Source organism: Artibeus jamaicensis, unplaced genomic scaffold, assembly GCF_021234435.1.
Source record: "Artibeus jamaicensis isolate MK-2021 breed Jamaican fruit bat unplaced genomic scaffold, CSHL_Jam_final contig_3290, whole genome shotgun sequence".
Taxonomy (NCBI): domain Eukaryota; kingdom Metazoa; phylum Chordata; class Mammalia; order Chiroptera; family Phyllostomidae; genus Artibeus; species Artibeus jamaicensis.
The window spans coordinates 338,413-363,822 of NW_026521779.1; the positions used below are offsets into that span (position 1 = coordinate 338,413).

At 55.0% G+C, this 25,410-nt stretch overlaps 2 protein-coding genes across 7 annotated transcripts; one reads left to right on the forward strand and one right to left on the reverse strand.

Annotated features, from left to right (window-relative positions):
* The first annotated feature begins 1,108 nt into the window (after positions 1–1,108).
* Positions 1,109–9,141, forward strand: DDX39A (DExD-box helicase 39A). 2 transcript variants are annotated; one of them, XM_037145827.2, is made up of 11 exons: positions 1,109–1,238; positions 5,172–5,383; positions 5,522–5,649; positions 6,254–6,346; positions 6,741–6,924; positions 7,603–7,721; positions 8,057–8,188; positions 8,282–8,391; positions 8,491–8,635; positions 8,762–8,909; positions 8,991–9,141. In XM_037145827.2, exons 2-11 carry the CDS (start codon positions 5,176–5,178, stop codon positions 9,005–9,007), a joined length of 1,284 nt encoding a protein of 427 aa, XP_037001722.1. In that variant the 5' UTR covers positions 1,109–1,238; positions 5,172–5,175; the 3' UTR covers positions 9,008–9,141. The 2 variants fall into 2 exon arrangements, with proteins under 2 accessions (XP_037001722.1, XP_037001723.1); XM_037145828.2 differs by lacking the exon at positions 1,109–1,238 and adding an exon at positions 1,247–1,292.
* Positions 9,142–9,240: 99 nt separating this feature from the next.
* Positions 9,241–24,751, reverse strand: ADGRE5 (adhesion G protein-coupled receptor E5). 5 transcript variants are annotated; one of them, XM_037145826.2, is made up of 20 exons: positions 24,628–24,751; positions 21,343–21,393; positions 21,022–21,156; positions 20,365–20,520; positions 17,124–17,255; positions 16,451–16,597; positions 15,733–15,879; positions 14,983–15,029; positions 14,820–14,897; positions 13,735–13,912; positions 13,546–13,653; positions 13,160–13,383; positions 12,185–12,364; positions 11,190–11,381; positions 10,777–11,003; positions 10,581–10,647; positions 10,362–10,453; positions 10,112–10,286; positions 9,912–10,010; positions 9,241–9,825 (listed from the first exon to the last, which is right to left on the reverse strand). In XM_037145826.2, exons 1-20 carry the CDS (start codon positions 24,665–24,667, stop codon positions 9,796–9,798), a joined length of 2,505 nt encoding a protein of 834 aa, XP_037001721.2. In that variant the 5' UTR covers positions 24,668–24,751; the 3' UTR covers positions 9,241–9,795. The 5 variants fall into 5 exon arrangements, with proteins under 5 accessions (XP_037001721.2, XP_037001717.2, XP_037001719.2 ...); XM_037145822.2 differs by lacking the exon at positions 17,124–17,255; XM_037145824.2 differs by lacking the exons at positions 16,451–16,597; positions 17,124–17,255.
* Between the last annotated feature and the right edge of the window lie 659 nt (positions 24,752–25,410).

A 25,410-nucleotide genomic window follows, 5' to 3' on the forward strand; every position in this document is an offset into this window, starting at 1 on the left:
TGACCTCCTGGGGCACTGCTAAAGATTACTGCCTGTGGACAACTGGAGGCATCTGGACCTTAGTGTTCCAGGGAGAGACAGAGGACCACCACCCCTGGGAACAGCTAACTGTTGCAGCTTCTATCACCTAAACTTCCCTGAATCTCAAAGCCCTCAAAGCACCTTGTTTATTACCTGTTATAAAAAATCTGGCCTAGAAAGAGAAGGCAAGATGGTCTATTAGGGAGGGTATAAACCCACCATCTTCTCAGATTGCTGGCCATCTGAATAAAGCACTCATAAAGATTCAATCACTGTCATTGCTTATTGGGTTTGGTAGTGACAGGCAGCCCAAACACCGGTGTCTTTCCTGGTTACAATTCTATTCATTTGAAATTCAAAAATGACAAAACTACAGTGATAGAAATCCACGTAGCAGTTGCCTAGCAATGAGGAGGGTAGGGTGGTAAGGGGAATGGCTGAGGAGAGAGGGGCACAACGGAACTTACTGAAAATGTGCCATATCTTCACTTGGCAAGTCACTTTGGTAACAATCTTTACTACCAACTTTACCTCAGTAATGTTATTGGGGGAAAACATCCTGATTATGGGTTTTGCGGGCTCAACTTGTATGTCCACTAGCACAGCGTCTGACTCGGGACACAACTCTCAGCAAACAGGAACTGTTACTATGACCATTTCTCTCACTCCCGGCTCTGAGGGGCCCCTTTCCCAATGGAGGAGCAAAATGTCCTCTCCACGCTGGAGTCATTCTAAGCTCCCAATCTTCCTTAGAGCTCCCCCACTGGAGGACCAGGAGGTCGTCGCAATTAATGCCCTAAATCCCGTGCGCCGCATAGAGACCCTATTTCACGTGTAACACAGTAGCTACAGCTGAATCATTCCTGATTCGCTTGCAGTGTCAAATATGGCGGCGCCCACCAAGTCGTAAACTCTGGTCACCTGACACTACGCAAACAGACGCCGACCCAACCCCAGGAGTCTATTTTTAGATTGACCAATGAACGCGAGGTAAGAGACACGCCCTCTTTCGTCTCTCCACCAATAGCCTTCCGAATCTTTCAGCAGACTCCAATCATCGTTTCCTCTTAGCTTGACTGAGAAGCCAGCAGCCCAGTGAGCAGACACTCAGTCAGACGGTGGAAGCCGGAAGCACTGTAGATCTAGTTGGGGCGCGGGACCGGTAACTGGGTTTGGTCGGCTCGTCTTGGAGCACGCGGAGGCGAGCGGGAAATCAGGTGAGCGGCAGGTCGGGTGCGCGGGGTCCCAGTGCGGGGACGTTGGGCCTGCAGGTGAGCGGGAGAGAGGAGACGCAGGGGGTTAAGGGGAGAAGGAATGGGGGGGGCGAGACATGGAGGGGCGGGGCGGTTGGGGCGCTTGAGCGCGCGGCTGTGACCGTTGGGCGCCGGGGAGCATACGCCGGGGCGGGACGGCAGTTGGCGCGCGGGACTCGGACTCTCTTCTGGGTTGTGCTGTCATGGCGCCCCACGGGGAGATCCAGACTTAGGGCGAGAACCTGCTTGTCCGAGGAGGTCTCGAGGCGTCTCGAGACTGTATGGGAAGGTGTTTGGAGGGCGACCCCGTATCTGGTGCCGCGATGGGAGAAGCTGGAGCTTCAAGACGTGACGGGCTTCTCCCAGCGGGAGGGACTCAACTCAGTTGTTGCTCTGCGTTAGGGGGAGTTCGTGGTTTCAGAGATTTAGAGCAAAAAACATGCTTTAGGGAGTAAACTTCGAGTGGATATTCTTCCTAGAATTTGAGGGTGAAGGGGAGTACACGTGCGTGTATGAGTTGTCACTTGTGGTATCAGCTTCCAAGTTAATCCGCTGCTGGGTCCTCAACAGTCTGTCACCCGCCCTGGGCGGGACAAATCTCGCCAAATTGTCTCCTGATGTAACTGGTTTTGAGGTTTAGATCCTGGCTAGCCACTTCTAGAAAATTTTGCTCCCCAAACTCTGTATGTTCCCAAATGTATCAAAACAAAACGACTTTTTTTGACTTTTAAATACCGTCTTTTGTTCAGCTAGGTTTGAAGCCTAGCGTATCATCGCTGGCTCTCATGCCCGCACATCACCCAGGGCGTTGTTCCCACCTTGTAGAGTGTTCCACTCTTTTTCCTACTTAACATGGCCCTTCCCTTGGTTAATCCTCTTTACCTTGGTGACTGGTTTTCCCTGATGCCTGTCTCATCCTCCATTGCTTTTCCTAGTAACTCGCTCTTGGGCAAATGAAGGGCAAGTACTGATTGAGTGATTCAAATCTAAAGCCTAATCAGAGATTCCCTAGTACAAACACCCTGGACCTGCCCATCTCCTTTACCTTTGTCTTCTGCCTCTCTGTCAGCCAGCCAGCCCTGTTCTTCGTTCCTAGAAAGGGTCTGGTGCTTTCGGGACTGACCCATTTCTTTCCCGTTCTGCCTGCTGTCTGGGAAATGACTCCTTCTTGTCTTGTTGGAATCCTCAGGGCTTGTATCAGATGACTTCTTTCAAGAAGCAGATAGTATATGCTCACTTTAGCTTCTAACCTGCCTTGAGGCCTTGATTTTAGTTTCATTTACTCACCATTACTGTTGAGTGCTTACCTGGTATATATATATATATACCAAGTCCTCTTTTAGGCTCTTGCCTGGTGGGCTGGCATGACTTGAGGGGTGCTTTTTAGATTGGAGCCAGCAGTAACTGCCTTTCTAGAGCAACATGCCTAAAGAAAGTGGATGACCTTTCTGGGCAGCAGGAGCAATGTGTGTAAAGGAGCTGAGGGTGTTGGAGGCTCAACAGTTAAGACCAGTGAGGGAGGGCAATGGGAGAAATGAGGTCTGACCTTAGAGGGGACCTTATAGGGCCTGGTAGGATGGTGAGAACTCTTGAGTTTTATTCTGAGCACAGTGGGAGCCTGTGGAGGGTTTTGAGCAAGACTGACACTCTCTTAACTTAGCTTCTATAAGTTCCTTCTGGTTGCTATGGGGAGAGTGGATGGAGGGTCATGGGGGATGGAAAACAGGGAGGCCAGTGAAGGGGCTGTTGGCATAATCCAGTCAAGAGATGATGGTACCCAGATTCCCATCACCTGGCAGTGAATGAACTGGTACTATGTTCTGTACAGTGGAATATTCAGCCATGAAAAGGAATGAAGTACTATTTATCCATGCTACAGCATGGATAAATTTGAAAACATGCTGTGTGAAAGAAGCCAGAAACAAAGGACCACATATTGTGTGATTCCGTTATATTAAATGTCCGATGTAAGCATATTCATAGAAAAGAAAGTAGATTAATGGTTCCCAATGGGTTTGGGAGGATATGATAATTAAAGAGTAGTTTGAGGTGGTGAGATGTTCTAAAACTGACTGTGATGATGATTGTATATATCTATGATTATGCTAAAAGCCATTGAATTGTACACTGTACAGGATGTAGTGTGTGAATATTTTAATGAACTTAAAAAAGAAGGGGCACCCTGGCTGGTGCGGTTCAGTGGATTGAGTGCAGGCCTGCAAACCAAAAGGTTACCAGTTCGATTCCCAGTCAGGACACATGCCTGGGTTGCAGGCCAGGCCCCCAGTTGGGGGCACGCAAGAGGCAACTGATTGATGTATTTCATACATTGGTGTTTTTTTCCCTTTATTTCTCCCTCCTTTCTCCTCTCTAAATAAATAAGTAAAATATTTTTTAAAAAGAAAAAGAAAGGGCCATGGCTACGTAGCTCAGTTGGTTAGAGCATCGTCTGCACACGCTGAAGTTGATGGTTTGAGCCTCAGTCGAGGCACATACAAAAATCAACCAATTGAATGCATAAACACGTGAAACAACAAATCGATGTTTCTGTCTCTCTCTGACCACCCTGCCCCCCACCCAGCCCCTCTCCCTCACCCTCTCTCTAAAATCAATAAATAAAAATTTAAAAGGAAAGAAAAGTAATTGATACCTGCAAGGTAGCAGGGGTGAGAACTTGCCAATCTCTTGTGGAATTTGTTAGCTGATGGACAGGACTGTGAGAAAGAAAATACAGAGCCATTGAAAGAATGGAATTGCCATTTCCAAGATGGGTGAGCAGGCCTATGGGAAGCAATGAAGGGTTTGCGCTGGGCATTTTGAACTGAATTTCCAAAAGGAAATATAAAAGAGGTGGCTGGAAATTTAGCCTGGAGTTGAGGGGAGTGCTGTTAGAGACACAAGTTTGATAGGACTCAGCACAGAGGTGGCTGAAGCCCTGGGACCAAATGAAGTAGCATAGAGCATGAGTGACAGGAGGGCCATAAGCTGGACCCAGGGCCCTCTGTGCCCAGCTCAGGAAGAGGGGCTCTTTCAGCCACTAGTTTGGAGGCTGGGTTGGGGCAGGAGTGACAAAGACAATATTGTCACATGTGGATCCCTGTAACACCTGTAGCACCTTTTGCACCCAGAAGGTGCTCCGTGTGTATCGGATTAAGTAGAGCCAGAAGGTGAGCTTTGTATTAATTCCATTTACCGTCTTGGCTTCGTTTTTATTGACCCACACCTATTGGGAGTCCTTTTCACGAGAGCACTTAATTCCCCAGTGCAGACCACAGAGAGTAAGGTAGGTGGTCTCAGGTGGTTTATTAGAACTGAAACCAGAATGGTGAGGAGGCATTTGTGTGAAAACCTGGAAGCAGTTCATTTTGGTGGCATCAGTGGGCTGTATAAACTTGGGGTAGGGGCTTGATGAATCTGAGCAACCAAACATGGCTGGGGGTGATTTGAAAGGGGTGGTATGGAATGAGGCAGGCAGGGACCAAGGAGATGGGTTGTGAGGGCTGTGGAGAGGAATTGGGATATCGCTCTGAAAGCAAGTGTGTGTACATGTGGGTGTAGCTGGCAGGGTGTAGGGAGAGCTGAGGGGACTTGGAGGAGAGCGGAAGAAATATGGCTACAACAGGCTGACGTTGGGAGGTGCTGCATGGAGGGAGCTGATGGGATGTGCTACTGGAGTTAATATGGGGGTGAGGGAAGGAAGGGCCACCAAATGATGTTCTGTTTCAGCTTTATCAACTGGGTGGCTTTCCAGGCCAGCCTCTAAGAATGACCTCAGTGCATAGCCCCTTTGGACCTGTGTCAGCAGCCTGTAGTCGCTCGGTAGCCTTCTCCCTTGCCTGGTGGGTTTTCTGCATCTCAGTTGCTTCTCTGAGCCCTTCTTCTCTCCTCTGTCCTCAGCATTATGGCAGAACAGGATGTGGAAAATGAGCTTCTGGATTACGAGGAAGATGAAGAGCCCCAGGCTCCTGCAGAAAGCACCCCAGCGCCCCCTAAGAAAGATGTTAAGGGATCATACGTTTCCATCCACAGCTCTGGCTTCCGGGACTTTCTGCTGAAGCCTGAGCTCCTGAGGGCCATAGTGGACTGTGGCTTTGAGCATCCATCTGAGGGTACGCTTCCCTGGTCCTCCCCACCACACCCCTCCTCTGACTGTCCTCACTGTGATTCCCTCAGCCGCCTGATGAGGGGCCCACACAGAGGGAGCATCTGGTTTCCAATCACTCAGGCTCTCTCTCTCTCTCTCTCAGTTCAGCACGAGTGTATTCCCCAAGCCATCTTGGGCATGGACGTCCTGTGCCAGGCCAAGTCTGGAATGGGCAAGACAGCGGTCTTTGTGTTGGCCACTCTGCAGCAAATTGAGCCCGTCAATGGACAGGTGGGTGGGCACCCTCCCTCCCAGGCCTAACCTGCCTGAGCTAGCAGACCCTAACAGCCCCTCTGTTAAAAATTTCTGTTCCTACATTCTGTTTGTGGCCCTTTAAAATGAAGTACAGTACTTACTTGTAACAAAATCCTCCCGCCTAGTTGTAACAAAATTTCTCTCCAAAATAATAAAGCAAGAGAAAAAACTGGAAAGTGCCCATCGATTTGCCATAGTTTTCGCTGTATATTTTCTAAACTGTCCCTATTTCTGAAGGGGGGTTATATTGCACACGGTTTTGTTACTGCTCTTGCTGCCGAGATACCATAGCTGTCTTCTCATGTTCTCATGTCATGAAAATTGTGTGCCACTCTCTTAGGGGATAATTGAGGTGAATACCAGTGTTATGTTCTTGTCCTGCTGGGGCAGCATCCTTGGGCTGCGTAGGGGTGCACGAGCTTTGGTTTTCTTAGGGTGTGTGGTGAAGGAGGGAGGTTGTATGGTTGCAGAAGGCCAGGTCAGTTGGGGCCTGTCACTGGCCAGAGAGCAGTAGCGTGGGCTCTGGTCAGGGAGGATTTAGGACACTTCCTTGGGTGAGTCTTTCCTGCCCACCCCACAGGTGACAGTCCTGGTCATGTGCCACACTCGGGAACTGGCCTTTCAGATCAGCAAGGAGTATGAGCGCTTCTCCAAGTACATGCCCAGTGTCAAGGTGAGCCTCCTTGGGTCAGGCTGGGCGTCATGTGGTTATCTGCAGCCTGGCTGGCCTCAGCTCTGGCCTCGGCTCTGGCCTCAGCTCTGGCCCAGCCAGCATTTACCAAACTTGGCTGCAGCAGCTGCCTTTGAGGTTTGCGGTGGTTTATACTCCTTAAAAGTCTGGTGAATTATGCATGGCCCCAGAGGCCTGTGCCAGTCTCCGCCCTGGGCTGCTTTTCATTGGAGCTGTGCCCAAGCTCTCAGGCCTCTCTAGGCTGGAGTATTGGGGCCTGCTGCATGCCCTCAGCCTGAGGTGGCAGGACCACCGGCTGAGTGGCTGTTATTATGGAGTGGAGTGAGAGGCATCAGCCCCTAGATGGGCAGAAGTGACTTCCTCTACACCTTCATAGGTGTCCGTGTTCTTTGGGGGCCTTTCTATCAAGAAGGACGAAGAGGTGTTGAAGAAGAACTGTCCCCACGTTGTGGTGGGGACTCCAGGACGCATCTTGGCACTTGTGCGGAACAGGAGCCTCAACTTGAGGAACGTGAAGCACTTTGTACTGGACGAGTGTGACAAGATGCTGGAGCAACTGGGTGAGTGTCCCTGACTGGGTTTGTGGGGGCTGCCAGAGACCCATCAGCTTCACCCTCCTCCCTCTTAGCCCCACAGACTCCAGGTGGGCTCTGACAGACAGACCAAGGACTTCCCCACATTGGGGTCGTGTGGGTGGCTGGCACACAGGTCTCCTGTAAATGATTTTAGGGCAAGTTCTTCTTGTTTTAGTCTGATGCGACCTGCTACTTCTGACTCCCAAGCTGAGTAGGACCACAGGGCCCGAATGAGCCCTCATACATGTCTGCCCTGGGCTTGCCATGGCCTCCTCTCCTGTTGGGTTAGTTCTAGGCCCCCTGCCTGCCCTCAGTGAGCCCTGACGGGGCAAGTCAGAGGTGGGGCTTGTGTCCTGGGAGGCAGCTGCAGCTCTCACCCCAGTGGCTGTCTCTGCTTCAGGCTCCCCTCCCTGAAGCGCGGCTCCAGGTGCGCTGGCACGGCTGCTTCGCTCTGGCAGCGTGTAAGTGGATTGCAGCTCCTCCTGGGCCTGCGCTCACCCTGAGTCCAACCCCACAGGCACTGGGGACTCGCCCCTCCCTCTACTCCTTGTGCACACCACCCCCATCTTGGTGCTAGGTTGGGAGGTGCTGGGACTGGTCTCGGGTGGGGGTTGAGGTCTGGCAGGAGCTCAGGCCCACCTGTTTCTTGTCTTCCCCACCCAGACATGCGGCGGGATGTGCAGGAGATTTTCCGCCTGACACCTCATGAGAAGCAGTGCATGATGTTCAGTGCCACCCTGAGCAAGGAGATCCGGCCCGTCTGCAGGAAGTTCATGCAAGATGTGAGTAGGACAGTGGCCAACACCGCAGTGCAGCAGCTTTGGCCCTTCTGGGTCATGGGGCCCAAGCTGACTCTGCTGCATGACACCCACAGCACAATGCTGAGAGGCTGTGGAGCCTGCCCTCCCTCCTCTGTCTTGTCATTTTGGGAACTGAGCTTGGTCCAGACCTGAGCCAGACCAGAGCTTAGATCCAGCTGTTGGGAGAGATGTGGTTACTGGGTGCAGCAGCCTCTCTGGGAAGCATCTCAGCATGGAGTCACTTCTGGAAGGTTCTGGGCAGACAGTGTGCCCAGAAGTAAAGCCTTGCCCACCCCTTCCTGCCCCACTCTCCTCAGCCTATGGAGGTGTTTGTGGACGATGAGACCAAGCTCACACTGCACGGACTGCAGCAATACTATGTCAAGCTCAAAGACAGTGAAAAGAACCGTAAACTCTTTGACTTGTTGGATGTGCTGGAGTTCAACCAGGTGACACTGCTCTTGCCTGTGGAGGGGCTCTGGGCCTTTGGGAGGACGGTGCATGGGGACTCTGGCCCTGACTCCGCTGCCTTCCTCTGGCAGGTGGTGATCTTCGTGAAGTCGGTGCAGCGCTGCATGGCCTTGGCCCAGCTGCTCGTGGAGCAGAACTTCCCAGCCATCGCCATCCACAGGGGCATGGCGCAGGAAGAGCGGTGAGTACGCGCTGCCATGAAGGCCCAAGGCAGGACCCTGGGAGGCAGTGCTACTCAGGAACCCGGTACCTGATGGCTGCCTCTTCCTCCTGTGCCCAGCCTGTCGCGCTATCAGCAGTTCAAGGACTTCCAGCGGCGGATCCTCGTGGCCACCAATCTCTTTGGCCGAGGAATGGACATTGAACGAGTCAACATCGTCTTCAACTATGACATGCCTGAGGACTCAGACACCTACCTCCACCGGGTGAGTGGCCCCACAGAGGTGTCACCTCCTTGATGATCCCTTTTGGGGTGGGAACCAGGCTCGGCTTGTCTTTAGATCTCCAGGTTGTGTTTTTGTGGCCTGACCTATGTTCTTATGTCCCTGCAGGTGGCCCGTGCAGGTCGCTTTGGCACCAAAGGCCTAGCTATCACTTTTGTGTCAGATGAGAATGATGCCAAAATCCTCAATGATGTTCAGGACAGGTTTGAAGTGAATGTGGCAGAGCTTCCTGAAGAAATTGACATCTCTACATACAGTAAGTGGCTTGGACAGGAGGGGTGGGCTGGGGTCCAGGGGCCTCTCCTTTCTTAGCGGCGGCCTCATGTGTGTCTTACAGTTGAGCAGAGCCGGTAACCACGTGCCCGACATCCTGGAGCCACCCTGCTTCCCACGTGCTGCTTCAAGTCCTCTTTCTAGGCCACAGCAGGCCTTTCTTTTTACTGTTTAAAAGCTGTAGATTTGTGTAAGAATAAATTTTTATTATGAAAGCCCGGCTTTCGCCCATCTGTTTCTTACTGGTCTCTGCATTTCACAGACACAGTGAGTCTGGCCAGGGAGCCCCCAGCCAGCCAGCAAAGCCACCTTCTGTATCAATGTGAGATTTAAGTGTCAACATTGAAAATTTATACAGATAATAAGAAACATTACACAATATCCACCACCTTCAAAACAGTGAGACCCTTCTGCCAAAGAGGCAGACTGGCCTCTGTACCGTGAGCCACCGGGCCAGTAATGCCCTTCTCCCATCCTTGACCTCAGTCTTAGCTTAATAGGAAAAGTTGAATCCCAGCACACTGGCCTCTTGATTTGTAGCAGACAGATGAGTGGGGGGCCAGGTGGGCACAGGAGCCTTGTCTGTCCAGGCATTGTGTACCAGGACAAGAGGCTGTCGCCGTGGTCCAGCCCCTGCCCGCCCGGAGTCCCAGCTGGGGTGCAGCAGAGGCAGCCACAAGCAGGCCCATCAGGTCCAATTTCACCCTGGCTGTGTGTTCCTAGGTTTGGTGCCAAAGAACAACTATCAGCTTCCCCTCTCCAAGGAGGGTGGAGGGAGCAGGGTGGTGGGAGAGGAGGGGATGGTCTTCAGCAGGTGGAAAAGCTGCTGAGGAGGCCACAGGAGCTGCCAGCCTGGCCAAAACCTGTGGTCACATGCCAGACTCGGATGTCCTGAGGACCTGGAGAGAGAGGAGCCCAGTGAGGACCAGGTCCAGCCCAAGGCTGCCTTCTGGCCCAGCACCTCTGCACCAGGGTTGGCCCTTACCTTAGTCTGGTTGTGGCTGGAGCTTGATGTGGACGTGGTGAAGTCTGAATACTTGTTCCCAGTGACCATGTAAGCCCACTTCCAGTACTCCTCCCTCACCTGCAGGGCCCAAGATGCCAGGTCAGGGGAGGAGCAGCCCCGAGAAGTAGGGGAAGGGAGAGGGTACCGGTCTCCCCTCCAAATGGGGACCCAAAGCTCACCTTCTTGTTTAGCAGGCAGTGCAGCAGGAAGAGGAAGAGGCCTTGAAAGCAGTTGAGGATGGTGAAGATGTAGGCCAGCACATGGCTATAGCCACCTTCTCTGAAGAGGAATAGGCCGGAGGCCCACGTGCAGCCCAGCACAAAGAGCTGTGCAATGGCTGTGATGGTCAGCACCCTGGGGGGAAGACGGCAGCTGCAGCAGGGGGCCAGCCCCAACATCCCACCTCTCCCTGTCAGCCCCTGCCCTCACCTGGCCTTCTTTAATTTATTCATGTCTGGGTTGATCTCAGAGAACTTCTGAGTGAGCTTCCAGATAGTTATCACAAAGATGACAGTATTGCACTGGGCGGGGAGCAGAGAGTTTATATTAGGGGTTGTCCTTAGAATTTGCAGGGAGAGCTGATCTGTTGGGCTCAGTGAGGGACCAGGTGGCTCAGGCTTTGAGGATGGAGTATGAGGGTATAGTTACCAAAATGATGAAGGCCACAGGTCCATTGAAGCTCCAGACGAAGCCGTGGTCACTTGTTAGCCAGCAGCTGGGCGAGAAGGGAGGAATCTGGTCAGGAGCCTGAGGGGAGTTGGGGGAGTGGAGCGCTGTGTGTGGTGCAGCCCCATGTCCCTGGATGATGCCTGACCCTCTTGTGGCCCCACCACTCCGCACTCACAAGTGATTGCGGCCATAGCCATTGTGATAGGCCGCTGCTGAGATGGCCACCACGAGCCCAGGAACACCGTAGCCAATCAGGTAGAGCCAGCGCTTGCTCAGGCCCTGGCCCTGGAACACACGCACCACAAGGAAATAGAGCTCCAGGCCCTCCAGGCTCATCCAGCAGAAGGCGGCCAGGAAGCAGTAGTGCAGCAGCCCGGCCACTAGGCGGCAGCTTGGCCCCACCTGCAGGGGCAGAGGGGGAACCCCCATGTCAGCAAAGGGCTAGGGCACCCACCACCAGGTGCTGGCACCCAGTCTCCCACTCTTACAGGGGATGGGGTTCAGGGAGTGGGAGAGCTCCCCTTACCCAAGGCCTTGCTGGCCTAGTGCCCTGGTGCGAGTGGGGCACTCCACGGGGCCTGGCCTCACCTCGCTGCCTTTGTTCTCGATGCCTGCTAGAAATATGGCGGAGCCCAGGAAGAGGCATATGCAGAGGTGCAGGTGCACTGTGGTGCGCGAGCCCTGGATGGGCCGCACTAGCAGGAAGGTGAGGATGCACAGCAGCAGGCAGACCAGCGACAGTGCCAGTCCCAGTTTGGTGATCAGGGTCAGCTTCGGGTCCTAGATGTCGAATGGGGTGGGCGGGGCTTGATCGGCACCGTGAAGGTCTTCCTTGTGGGCCCCACAGCCCAGACCCACCTGAGGCCTGACCGGCCTGCAGGACTCAAATTAGGCTGATCACCACCCCCACCTCTCTGCCTTCAACAACAGAGCAAGTCTGATGTATCTTTGTCATCCTAAATGCCACCACACACACACACACACACACACACACACACACACACATACACACACACGTGCAACAAGGTTCCCACTATGCACCCAGACTGTTCTCCCAAAAAGCTCCCCAGTAAAGTCCACATCTTTTTCCCCCGCACTGATGGGTCCCCTTCTCAGACGTCACCTGCTTCTCCCCTACCTTGCCACACTTATCAGCTCACAGACCCCAGTTTAGTATTTCCTGGGTCTTTGTCATGCACCACCAACCTTCCCTACTCTGCCTGGCCGATTCCAATTATCCACAGGGCCATATATTTATGGATCACCTGAGACCACATTCAGAAAGTTGTGTTTCAGCTTTTAGTGATATTTAACAACTAGACCCACTGGAGTGGGGTGGGTAGTTGGGGGCCCACTAGCTGAAGCAGGGGCTCCAGTGTCAGCTCAGACTGTTTAGTTGCCAGGTCATGGGGAGGTAGTCTGTGGGTCCCAGAGAGAACTGGGTGGGGAGGATGCAGCATGGGCCCACCTGGGCTGTGCAACCATCCAGAACCAGTTGGGCCATATCATCAAGAACCAGCTGCTTGTCTCAGCTGAGCTGGCCTTTTATCTGTGGGCTTTGAGGGCGGCCCTGGGCTGCTCACCTCCACATCATAGTGGGCCATGAGGATGGCAAAACTGCTCAGGTGGCTGCATCGGCAGGTGGTACTGCCGTTCCTGCTGCCCACCTTCCAGCAGCCTGTGGTGGCCCAGTACCCACCACTGTCGTTGTCACCCTTCCAGAAGGCACAGATTAGCTCCTGCCGTGACTGGGGCTCCTCCTCCTGTGGGCAGGTGGGGGTGGTCAGAGATGTTAGCTTAGAGCTCCCTCCTGGGTTCTGAGCTTGGGCTGGGTCTGAGAAAGGGTGTTTTGCATTGACAAGTATTTACTGAGCCCCTACTGTGTGTGCCAGCTAGGGGCGCAGCACAGAAAAGAGCAGACACAAGTCCCTGCCCTTGTGTAGCTGTTATGCTCATGGGGAGACAGGCAGTATATAGTAAACCTAATAAATAAGGAACTAGATAGTGTGGTAGAAGGTGGTGCTATTGGAAAAAAAAAGAAAAGGAAAAGGAGCAGGATGGAAAGAGGTAGGACATGATTGATTACAGGTTGTATTTTAAATAAGGAGGTCAGCCCTGGCTGGTGTGGCTCAGTGGACTGAGCACTAGGCTGTGAACCAAAGGGTCGCTGGTTGGATTCCCAGAGCACATGCCTGGGTTGTGGACCAGGTCCCCAGAAGGGGGTGTGAGAGAGGCAACCACACATTGATGTTTCTCGCCCTCTTTCTACCTCCTGTCCCTTCTCCCTAAAAATAAATAAAAAATCTTTTAAATAAGGAGGTCAGGAATAGCCTAAAAGAGAAGGTGGCTTTAGAACAAAGACTAGAAAAGGTAAAGGGCTGAGACATGTGAGAGAAAGCTGTCCCAGGCAGGCAGCACAGTAAGTACAAAGGCCCTGGGGTACATTTAGGAAGCAGCAGAATGGACAGAGGTGGGGAATGGAGATTGCGGAGGGGCCACCATGACACTGCCTATGGGGTGAAGAGTGGGACTGACCCCCCCCCTCCCCAAGTACTCACAGGGTATGAGAAAGAGAAGTTGACAGGGGAGCCTAGTTTCTCCGTGTTCTTGTTGCTCAGAAAGACCGTGTTGACAGCGGACAGGAGCCTGGGCTGGCCACCACCAACAGGACCTCCATGTGTGTTTTCCAGCTGGGCTTTCTTCTCGGGGTCCAGCTTCAGTGAAGCATTGGCCAGCAATTTCTGCATGTTGCGGCTGGAGAATAAGCCTGCCAGGGTGGGGCCTGAGGGGCAAACAGGCTGGATGTCTTCTCCTGCCCTCCTTCCTCCCCACTAAGAAGTATAAATGTGGCATTTCCAACTGTTACATGTTTGGAACCTCACCCCAGCCACACCCAGCTCTTTCTTCCCTCTCCCTGGTGCCCCCTCCATCTCCCTGCTGTTACCCGGCTCCCCGACTCCAACTGCCTCAGCCCAGTTCAGCTGCATCCGTGCATGGCTCTGGCCCAGGGTGACGGTTCCATTCCCTTGCTCCTGGATCACCAGAGACAGCTCTGAGGGGAGAGGGGCAGTGACTGGGGGCTCCAGTTGCTGGTTGAGGCCCAGGGCTGGGGTGGGGCAGGAAGAGGCCTCACCTGTGACTGAAGGGGAATGGTAGGTGTAGGAGGGTTTAGATATGGCTGTGGCCAGAGTCCTCAGGACTTCTTCCAGGTACAACAGCAGGTAGGTGGCCACACGGTGCCGGTCAGGCAGGGTCAGGGCCTCCAGGTCCCCAGGGACTTCCAGTAGCTCATCCAATGCCTTGATGACATTCTGGGGGTGAGGGGTGACAGCTGCTGGGTCACTGCACCACAGGAACCTCCCAAAGGACCTGATCTCACTCCCTCACAAGGGGACACACCAGAGAACCACCCAGGGTGACTGGGGGACAGGCACAAGGGGATCATGGAGACACAGCAGTAGCCAGAAGACAAGTAGGAGGGTGAGTGGATGCCTGTGAGCACCTGAAACAATGGCTCTTAACATTTACCAATCCCTGAGGTTCTGCGAGGGACTGTTGTCAGCCTGTGCCGTCCAGGACAGTTGCCATGAGCCACATGTGGTGCCATGTTGAAGTGGTAATATTTCTAATGTATTGGGTTAATGCAACCTTCACATTAATTTCACTTGTTTACTTATATTTTTTTAAATAAAGCTACTGGAAAATTCAAACTGACATACAGGGCTCATATATTTCTGCCAAGCTAAGTGCATATGCTAAAACATACCTCTAATGCTAACTGTGTGCCAAGCAGGCATCTCTGAGCCCTCTCTTAGTTCACTTAACCTTTCACAACCGCTGCATGAAGGAGGCTGAGCCCCACTCAGGGGGAATCACTTGCCTGAGGTCACAACAGAAAGGGCAGTGGGGTTGGAACCTTTGTGGCTCAGCTCCAGAGGCAAAATCCTCCCTTGCTCCATTCTGTAGCCATTAGATCCCTCTTGAGTGTGAGTGTGTGTGTGAGGGCTCTGCTCCAGCCACTGGGGGACCCAGGAACCAGGGTGTGTGTACATCTATCTGTGTTTGTGAGATGGGGATATCTATGGGGTGTGTATGCTGTGCACACAGACACACATGTTTCTCTGATTAGAGGCCCTTGTTTGGGCTGCCTCCACTCACCCGAAAGCATCCCCAGCCAGCCCCACACTGTCCTGGGGTCCCCCCAGGTCCAGCCCTTACCTTGATGGTGTCCTTGGCCGAAGCAGGCCTGAAGTCTCTGGCCAGATCCTGGACTTGTTTTGAAAAGTGGGAGAGACTCTGGAAGAGAAGAGAGGAGGGGTCAGAGAGCCTCACCTGTGGTGGGGGAGCAGCACGGGGAGCAGTCCCTGCTGGAGTCACTCACCTGGCTCTTGATTCCAGGGGGAGGGGTCCAGGTGGGGCAGGGGATCACTGCAGGGGACAGAACAGAGGCTCATTAGGTGAGAATGTCTGTGTGTATTGGAGGCAGGGTCTAGGGTCCGGCCAGGTTCCTTCACACTGGGGAGTCCTTTGTTTATTAGGGAATCTGGGTTTGGGCACCAAGCCCGGGAGGCAGTGGCACACGTATGAGCCCAGAGTGTTGATGCAGAAGGTGGAGCTGTCACACTGATGCTCCCCAGAGCTGCACTCGTCCACATCTGGGGACACCAAGAGGGGGTCAGGCCCTGCCCGTCCCAGCGGATCAGGCCCCTCTCCTCTTTGTACCCTGCCCCTTCCTCATGTAAGTGTCTTATACTTGCCCCCTTGGCCGGAGGTGATGACACCTGTTGACTGCAGGTCCCTGTGTGGCAGACCCAGGGACTATGGGAAGTGTGCAGAGGCCTGACACGTAGCAGGTGAGCCCCACACTGATGTGCAGGTGTGTGGTACTGAAATACCCTCATCCCAGTAAGTGATTAGCTGCTGCCTGGGTCCCCCAGGAGCCTTCGCCTGGATACCCCGGCTCCTCCCCTGGGCCCCTGGAGACCCTTTCCCATTTAGCCTCATAAGAACACTTTGCAGGCCAGGGCACGCCCAGCATTCATTCTGCTGGGTTCCTGTGTACACCACTGAGTGTGTGATCAAATGGTTTCACTCATGGCCTTCGGATGTGTATAGAATCTGAACCCCTGACCTTCACAGATGGTGTTGTTTGGGCCATTGGGGGACCCAGGAACTGGCTTCCAGCCGGGAGGGCAGCGGCACTTGTAGCTGCCCTGGGTGTTGATACAGTTGGTGGACTTGTGGCAGGGGTTTTGCCCCGAGGAACATTCATCCACATCTGAGGACAAAGCCAGAGCGTTAGGCCCTCCCTCTGCTCACTGCTGGCATCCTTCCTTCCTCTTCTCTCAAATTGCTTAGCAGTTCCCTCTGAGGACACCCCACAATGCCCCACTTACCAGCCACTTAGCCTATCAGAATACAAATGTGTGATGACGTGTTTCACTGTAAAAGCACCATAAGCTCAGAGTATCCCCACAAGGTGGACAGGGCAGGACTGTGTGTGTGCAACTGTCATCTGGGAGCTGTGTCCCCCCAGGGGCGGTGGGCTGGGCGGGCACCTGTGATGGACTCTGACTAGGGAGGCTGCGGCACCGACGTCTCTCCCCATGTGGATGCTGTGGGTTGGGGCACCAATGCCATCCAGAGCTGCATCCTGCACTTGTTAGCACAGAACCAGAGGCTCGGCCCTGCCCGGTCAGGCACCCTCCCATCACTGCCTGCACTGAGGTCACACTGTTGCTGAAAGTGCTGCCACCTCTTCTCTGCCAAAGCTTGTTATGGCAGCTTCCTTCAAGCTGCCTCAACAAAATAGGAGGATGTGGCACATTTATGAGATCTGAACTCCGAACCTTCACAAACGGTGTTGTTTGGGCCATTGGGGGACCCAGGAACTGGCTTCCAGCCAGGACGGCAGCAGCACTTGTAGCTGCCCCGAATGTTGAGGCAGTGGGTGGAGTTGTGGCAGGGGTTTTGCCCCGAGGAACATTCATTCACATCTGAGGACAAAGCCAGAGTGTCAGGCCCTCCCTCTGCTCATTGTACCCACTTCTCACTGTCCCACACTAAGGACCCCACATTTAATACACAGGCTACCACCTAGTGACCTTCAACTTCACCCTCTAAGCACCTTATGGTGGCCTCCCTGCAAGATGGACACAGCAGGGTCCATTGTCTCCAGTTTATAGGTGGCAAAACCAGGAGGGAAACTGAGTTTCTGGCTGGACTTCCTGACCAAAGGCTCCTGCCTGCTCTCTCCTGGGCCCCGGCCCATGTTCCCTTTCTGGGAACATGTGACACATGAAAGAGGGGGATGTCTAGGGGTGTTCACAAGGGCTGCTCAGAAAACCCCCTGGTCTCTGGCAGGACCTCTCAGGGAGGCGAATCCTTGGGCAGGCCCTTGGTAGGCCTGTGGCATTTCAGGAACCTCAGAATCTTCTCCCGCCTCCTCGGGCTGCGGGACCTGCCCCGGCTCCTTCCCCAGCTCCAGTCCAGCCTCATGGTGTCTTCCTGGGGCCTCTCTACCTCTGCACAGCTTCGGGTCCTCTGGGTTGGTCTTCAGCCCCAGTGGGTACCTGCAGGTGTAGCTACCCTGGGTGTTGACACAGATGTGGCGGCTTTTGCAGATTCCAAGGCCCAGCTGACATTCGTCCACGACTGCAGGGGAAGGAGAGCGTGGTGGACACCTGTAGCCATGGGCAGCCTTCTAGCATAGAAGCGTCTGGAAGCATCCCAAGTGTGTGGGTGACTTTTCTAATTCACACAGAGGTGTCCTATGGATAAACGTGGTGGCCTTATGCTTTGTTGTCCAGATGTGGCCAGAAGCAGCCCACACCCTCCCTGCCAGCTTTGACTCCTTCAGACTCCCAGGCAACTCCCAGCTGGGACAGGGACATCACCACCACGTATCCAGCCTGAGGACCTGGGCAAAGGCCAGGGCGGGCCTTCCCAGAACCGAGTGCAGGAGAAATGCTGCGTTCCCGGAGCAGGGCTCGTTTTGGCGGCCTCTGTCCTGACTCCCCCGGAGTGAGGGATATGGGCTGAGTTCTCCTTAGAATCCTGGTGGCTCTGGTGAGACAGCGGTCTGCCATCCAGGCTAATTCGGAGACTCCAGTCTGGGGAGATGGACCGAGAACCACCCCTTTTCCTGACAAGGCTTTTGGGCAGGAGCCCAGGAAATGAAAATGGTGCCAGAGGCCAGGGCCACCTGGACAGTGGGTGCCAGGCTGTGATGGACAGCAGGGCCCACATCCAGCCACACAGCCTTGGAGCAGTTAAGGTGCCTCTTCCGGTCCCCATGAAGGTAGCCCCTGGACTGGCAGGAAGTGGTGAGAATCCACATGTGAGCCCAGGCAGCGGTGGGCAAGGGCTGGGTGCCTGGAGTGGGGAGCAGGTGCTGATGGGTGAACAGTGGCAAGCGTTTCTGTCATGTGGCTCCTTGATCTCTCACCAGCGACACAGACCTGTGGGCTTTTCCAAGGGCCTCAGCCTCCATCTTCCGTCCCTCAGTGAGTGGGCCTCCATGGCTCCTGGGTTGACCTCCTCAGTAGAGGATTAAACCTGGGGCAATGGTCTCCAATGACGCCCTCTCTTATCTTCTGGTCCAGATGGGAGCCTCTTCATTCACTCAACTCTCTAAGTCTGGGGCAGGGTTGGGGAGATCAGTGTCACCCTGCTTACCCCCAACATGTCATTCTACTGGTCCCAGCCATCCAAGCTGCTCACAGTCCCGTGAGCTGAAATTACTGGGGAGGATCAGGGCGGAGGCTTCCTTGAGGAAATGGATGGAGGCTGAGTGGCTGAGAATTGGGGTCGGGATGCCAAGAGGCAGCTTCTCCAGGCGGGGTTGTTGGCCAGAGGCAGGGCCAGTTGGGGAAGGTGGGCCTGAATCTCTGTTCTCCCAATTTTCCTGATGGGGCCCCCAGGTCCATCATGGCCCTGGGGCTCTGAGAGGACCTCCAGTGTCAGGTCGTATCCTGGCAGTTGCTGGAGATGGTGCAGCAGACAGATGTTGCTCTGGAACGTGCTGCGCTGTGAGCTCCTGAGGTGTCCTGAATGCCAGCACCATCATGGTTTTATGCAAATAAGATGTCAGGTGAGTGGGGAAGACATTCCAAACTTCTGGAAATGGCCTCTGCAGAGGGTTCTGAGCCCCAGGGTTCACAGAGGCTGGGAGACCAGGTAGGTGCCTGGAATGGCCCGTTGATGCCTGGAGAAAGTGGGGAGAGCAGCCAAGGAAGTGGCCTGGGTCCTGCTCAAAGCAGGCCTCATGGGCCACGACACATGAGTAGACAGGCCCTCAGGTAGGCAAAGGATGGAATGCCGAGGCGGGAAGACGGCCCAGCTGAGCCCGTCACAAAGCTAGGCCTTCAGACGGCAGGTCCCGATCCAAACCAGCAGGCTTCTCTCTCCTTGAGGTCCCACTAGCTCTTGTCTAGCCGTGTCTCCACGCAGCAGCTCCAGGCCTTGCTCTCAGTCCTGGCTTCTTTCTCACACAGCAGCACATCTCCTCACTCCCTACAACCACCACCTGTTGCCGCAGGACTTGCCTCAGTCCAGGCACACTGAGCACAATCCACAGCCACCATGGGCAGTTGTACAGGGTGTCACTGCACAAGGGTGTCCAGCCAAGCAGGCAAATGGGGGCTAATGATCAGCTTACTTTCCAATCCCCAAACACTGTATTCACCTGGAGATGAGGAAACTTTTTCTAATTTCCTCTGCCCTCTGGCCAGGCCACATATTTGGGGCATAACATCCACCCACAGAGGCCCCTGTGGACCAGCAGTGTGGTGGATACAGCTCTCCCACTGGGCTCCAGGCAGGTGTGGGTGCAGGTGCCCCCTTCCCTCCCACCAGGAGGCTCTGCCACCTCCCTCTGCACGCAGGGGCAGGAGGGAGGGGATTGGAACTGTGGTTTCAGGCTCATCTCCTCGCAGCCAGGTGGGCCCATGAACCCTGCTCAGAGTCCTCCAGGATCCTCGGCTCAGCCTCCTCCTCCCCTCTCTGTATTCTGCACTAACTCCCTCTCTCTGGGCAAGTCCTGGCTTCTGCCTGACCACTACTGGCTCCATCTGCCCCTGCAGACGCCTGAAGCCCCTTCCCTGCCGGCCTGCTCCTCTCAGAAAGGGGGCAAAGCCAGGTGATGGAGGGCTGGCTGCTCCTGGGGAGGGGATGCACTAGGCCAGCTGTTCTCCGAGCAGCCACCCTGGGGCACGGGCTCCGGGGTGTCATCCGTCCTGGAGGGGGCGTGTTAGATCACAGTGACGGTGTCCAAGCCCCCACAGCCACCACGCGTTGTGCTCTGTGATCCCCTCCTTTCCCAGCAGTTCTGAGGCAGCACCCTTGTCAATCCCTTCTACAGGTGGGTAAACTGAGGCACGGAGAGGTGAAGACCGTGTCCAAGGTCATAATGTTAACAAAAGGCACAGCCACTTTTGTTTTTATCTGTAAAAGACCCGCACTTTTTTTTTTTTAACACAAAATCACCATAATATCACATCTCACACACTGCCAGTGATTTCTGAATAAGTGTCCTGGCCAACATCACAGACATAGCTGTCAGGTAGCAACACCAGGATTTGGGTCCTTGTCTCTCGTGTCTCCCTACCTCTGTGCTGGTGGGATGGGCACAGGCACACTTGTCCCCACTCTCACCTGGGCACTGCACCCACGACCAGGGACCTGCCCTTTGTCTGCTGCAGGAATGGCTCTGGTGACCACAGACCTTATGAACGGGGAAGTGGAGGACATGGGGTCTTCTTACCTCGACACGTGTTCTGACTCTCATGACTGAAATTCATTGCTCCAGAAACAAGCCTGTATCCCGGGTTGCACGCACAGTAGTAGCTCCCCTCTGTGTTCCGGCAACTTGCTAGTTTTCCACAGAACACTGACAAGGGTGGTCCACACTCGTTGGAGTCTAAAACAAAATGGGACAAAGGGTCACCTCCCAAATGCATGAGTGCCCTCATGGCAGGAAGCCTCATCTCCTATGTAGCACAGGAGATGCTTAGTTAGTGTCTTTTGGGAAAGACTTAGACTCTCAGGCAACACTGCTGCAGCTGGGCCGTGGCTGGAGCAAGCCATTCCTGAAGCACACACAATCAGCTCTGCTTTTCTCAGCTCTCTGCCTGTCACCCTGGATTTGGATACAGGAGGAAATGCTGAAGTGGTGGATGTGGGGAAGATCTGCATCTTCCTCCCCAGGCCTGGAAGGATAAACTGAGGAACAGATTCCAGACTCATAGAAACCTAGCTCCTCTCTCTCTGGGAAGCCACATTTATTCACTTCCCATTTTTCACCTTTGTATCTTTTTCTTCCTCTTTTTTCTGTCCTTGATGACAGTCCAAGGACAAAGGCTGAGGCCCCCAACCACCACTCACGTCTCCACCGGGCCCTCCACCCCGCAAGTCTCCATACCCTCACAGGTCTCTGAGGCGTCGGTGATGATGTCCTCAGATGAAGAGATGAATCCCGGAAGGCAGCTACAGGCAGTGCCATTGACACATGTGGAGTGTGGAGGGCACCAGGGAGCGCAGGCCGTGGAGGCAGAGGCTGTGGGGATGGAGACCACGGTCACAAGATGAGGCTGAGACAGGGGCTGGGGACGAGTGTTGGGGAGGGGCAACCCTGAGCTTTCCCCCCGCCCCCCCGCAACAGGCCTTTCTCCTGCCTGGGCTGAGAGGTGCAGGTGAGGGCTGGGACCCTGGCTGTGGACTGAGTTACTCCCAGCAGACTCACCCCTGGCGTTCCGGGGTCCATCTTCCGACAGAAGCAGCAAGATACACAGCGCTGGAACAGAGAGATGAGGGTCAGGGAATCACAGAACAGGGAAGGGTTGACAGAGGCCTGGGGATGACACAGCTGACAGATGTGTCACCCGCTCAGGCTTGGGCTCTGTCCACTACCCAAGAAGAGACGTGGCAGGTGGTCCCTGCTGACCTCCAATGCCCATCACCTGAGGGTGGGTTTCAGGAACTGAAGAATGGGGAGGGGCCCGAGCCCGGCAGGGGTCTTGGCTTCTGCTGGCCTGTGGGCAGCAGTTCAGGAAACAGACTGGAGCCAGGTGGCCTTGGTTCTAATTCCAGACCTTGGTCAGGCGCCTCAGCTTCCCCTTCTGTAGAATGGGGATGAAGAGGGGCCCATCTCCTAGACCAGTGTGGGAGTTAAGCACACAAGTGCTGCCTTTGTGTCGTGTTTGCTGTCTTCATCTCTTTATGTAAAAAGGAAGGGGTGGGACCAGGGCTTCTCTCTGATTCCCCCAAATCTAAGGCGCTCCAGCCCCCCCCACGCTCTCTCAGGGACACAGGTGCAAATGCGCAACACCCACATCTGGCAGCCCGATGGCCAGCTTGGGACCCAGTGGAGACACTTCGCCTCCTGCTCCCTGTGCACAGGACGGTGCTGTGGGCTCATGTTGGGGGTGGCGCTGTACGGGCCCCCAGCCCTGCCGTTCCTGCCACTCAGGGGCACCCCCTCCCACGGCCTCAAGTCAGCAGGGGCTCTAGAGATGGGGACCTCCTTATCATTCACCAGAGAGACAGACAAGGAGACAGAGATGGAGAGAAAACAGAGACAGAGACAGGGACAGAGAAGGAGCTAGAGACACAGAGAAGGGAACAAAGAAGACAGGTGAAGAGAAAATTAAGGGATGAGAGACAAACAGAGAGGCAGAAGTTAAGAAGACTGGCCCTGGCTGGTGTGGCTCAGTGGACTGAGTGCCGGCCTGCGAAGGGTCACCGGTTCAATCCCCAGTCAGGGCACATGTCTGGGATGTGGGCCAGGTTCCCAGCAGGAGGGGACATGCTAGAGACAACCATACCATGATGTTTCTCTCCCTCTCATTCTCTCTCCTTTCCCTTGTCCCTAAAAATAAATAAATCACATCTTAACAAATAAATAAAGAAGACAGTGATAGGGAGAGACAGCGGGGAAACCGGGAACTCCTGGGAAGGGAGAGACGCAGAGGACAGAGAGCTTGAGGGTGAGGCAGAGTAACGGAAACAGAAAAGAGGAAGGGAGGGAGGGAGGGAGGGAGGGAGGGAAGAGGGGCCCCGGGCAGCAGGTGGGGTGTGGAAGGACTTGAGGGCGCCGTCCAGTCCCCACTGGTCTGGACATGCGGGGAGGCAGGTGAGGCCTGATAATCCAGAGAGGGGGGACGGCGGGTGGAGGGGCAGGGGGCAGGGGGAAGAGCAGGCACGAATCACTTCCTGGGCCAAATGAGGGTCGCCCTTGGAGGAGCTCCCAGGGAAATTTTGGGGTGGGTCATGGTGAGCATAGTTTGAGGAGCTGTGCAGGGTACAGACTGGAGCGTTCAGCCCCAGCGTCCAAACCTAATTACCCTGCAGGCCAGCAGAGGGCAAAGACCCCTCTCCCCGAGGCCCTCCCAGCTGGGTAAACTGAGGCTGGAGTTCCTCTCTTTCTCCTCTCTGGCCACAGGGTTTGGGGAGGTATCCCCTTGGCCAGGACCGGTTCCTCTTTGTAGGACAGACCACAGAAAAGCCTTCCCTGGCAGGGCAGGACCTGGGCTGACCCGTCCCCAGCAGCGACATTCATGCTCACAGCTGCCCGAGGAGACAGAGGTCCTGTTTGTATTCATGCGACAGAGGGACGAACTGGGGCTTAGAGCCCAGGAAAGCCTTACAGAGAATCTGGTGAACAGGGGGCTGGGGAAGGTGGAAGTGAGGGGTCAACTTCCCAGACCCTGCAGGGAGTGGCTTCTTTGTGCGCCATCAGGCAGAGCCAGTCTTTCCACCCCCACCACGGAGGCTGCTGGGCCAGACCTTCTCCGTCTGGGGCCTTGGAAGTCACCCAAACGGGAGGCTGGAGAGTAGCTGCTGGTCGTCTGCTCACAGTCCCATCTGGTTTGCATTTCCCCAGCTGCGCCCTGCATGGCCAGACTCCCTCCTGCTTAGGGACACTGTGGCCATCATTCTCTAGCTGCTCCTCCTGCTAAGAACGCCCCCAGCCCATTCCCCCAGATGCGCCAGCGAAATCACTATCACCATCACAATGAAAATAATAACAATAAATAACCCCTACTTAATTTTTACTGAGAACCAGGGCTCCCTCAACCCTTAACACTGCCCCATAAAGTGGAGACCAGACTTGCCCTGCCCCATTTTACAGATGTGGAAAGTAAGGATCAGAGCTCTGGGACTTGGCCCCTGACACACCTGCCCCCAAATCACCTAACTGGACGCATGCCACAGGTGAATTATATGCTCTACATATCTCACCTCGATAAAGCCAGAAAAAAAGCTCGTGCCTGTCACCCTGGGAAAGCACAGGGAGCCCTGTCCCTGTGGCCGGGGGAAGCTCTGGCACCCCAAATGTCATTTCTTAACTGTCTTTGTTGCCTGGTTGCCCAGGCAACGAGCTGCCCTGATAACCGTTAGAGCCACCCTGGGTGGGGCGGGAAGGGAGTCCTGGGGAAGTCACAGCCAAACTCAAGTCCAAACCCACAGTGGTAATAATCCCTTCAACCCACGGCTGAGACCCAGCTGAGTCGGAGCAAGACTGCAGGGTCTCTGGGCTTCCCCTGCCACTGTGACAATGGGGGATGTGTTGGGGACACCCCAGAGTAGAGGGGTCCCTGTCCTTAGTTCCCCAGAGCCCCTCTAAGCCATCTGTTAAGAGTGACTTCCTAAGGGGGTCACAGCACTCATTTTCGTCCCCCTCCTTCCCCCTGCTTCAATTTCCCCTCTTAAGGAGCAGCTTCCAACGTGGATCCAGAAGGGAGCTTGGAGATCCCTCTGGGTGTGGGAGGACAGGCTCTTAGAGCACCCAGGGGGTCCCTGCCTGGGCGTGGGGGGCCTGGGCGTGGGGGGCCCGGGCACTGCCAGCCGCTCTCCCACCGCACCCTCCTAACCATGTGTCTTTCTCCAAGTCAGGCCCCAGAGCTGCAGGCTGTTCCTCCTATCTCACCACAAGGCGGCGGTGGGGGTGGGGGTGGGGAGGGAGGAGCGGGGGAGATGGGAAGCACAGGCACCAGAGGGGTGCTGCCAGGGACCCCCAAACTCTCACCACGTAAGACGAGAAAGACGCTGAATCGGGGACCTCCCATGGTCTGAGCTGCCGGCAGGGGAAGCAGAGGCTGGGGCGGGGCAGGGCCGTTCGTGTCCCCAGGCAGGGCAGCTGTGCAGCATCGTGTGGCCTCCGGGCCTTTATAGTGTGGGGTGGGGCATGGGGGGGGGCCACTGCCCTGGGTCCCTCCCCGGAACTGGTGGGGCAGCTGGGAGCCAACAGGAAAGTGCAGTAAAAACACAGACCCAGGGGCACAGCCTGTACACGCACTCACTCACACTTACACTCACACTCACACACACACACACACACACACAGTGGTGTAACCTGCTCTCAGATCCTTTGCAGCGGTTCCACCGTTTGAGCTTCCGACACTCACCCCTGTCCGGGCTCCTCGGCACTTGTCCCGGGGGAGAGGGAGGGCAGGGAGGGCAGTCTTGCCCAGGGGACTCTTTCCCCTGGGGAGGGGCCACATCAGAAACAGCTAGGGCTCCCCTCTCCGGGAGCCCTCTGTGCTCCAGGCCTGACTCCAGGTGCTATTTCAACTCACTGACTGCAAAACACCAATGAGGCAGGTGCAGCTCGGATTCCCCTTCACAGGGGGAGGAGCTGGGGCACAGCTAACAGGTAGCTCAGCAGAGACCAGGGCAGGAGGCCTAGTCCCCAGGGTCCAGGAAGAAGTCTCCCAGGTGCTGATGTGAATTGAACACCTTAGTGACCCTGAGGTGTATCCAGCTAGCACCTGTGGTCTTAGGTTCCCTGTGGTATTAGTTATTTTTAAGT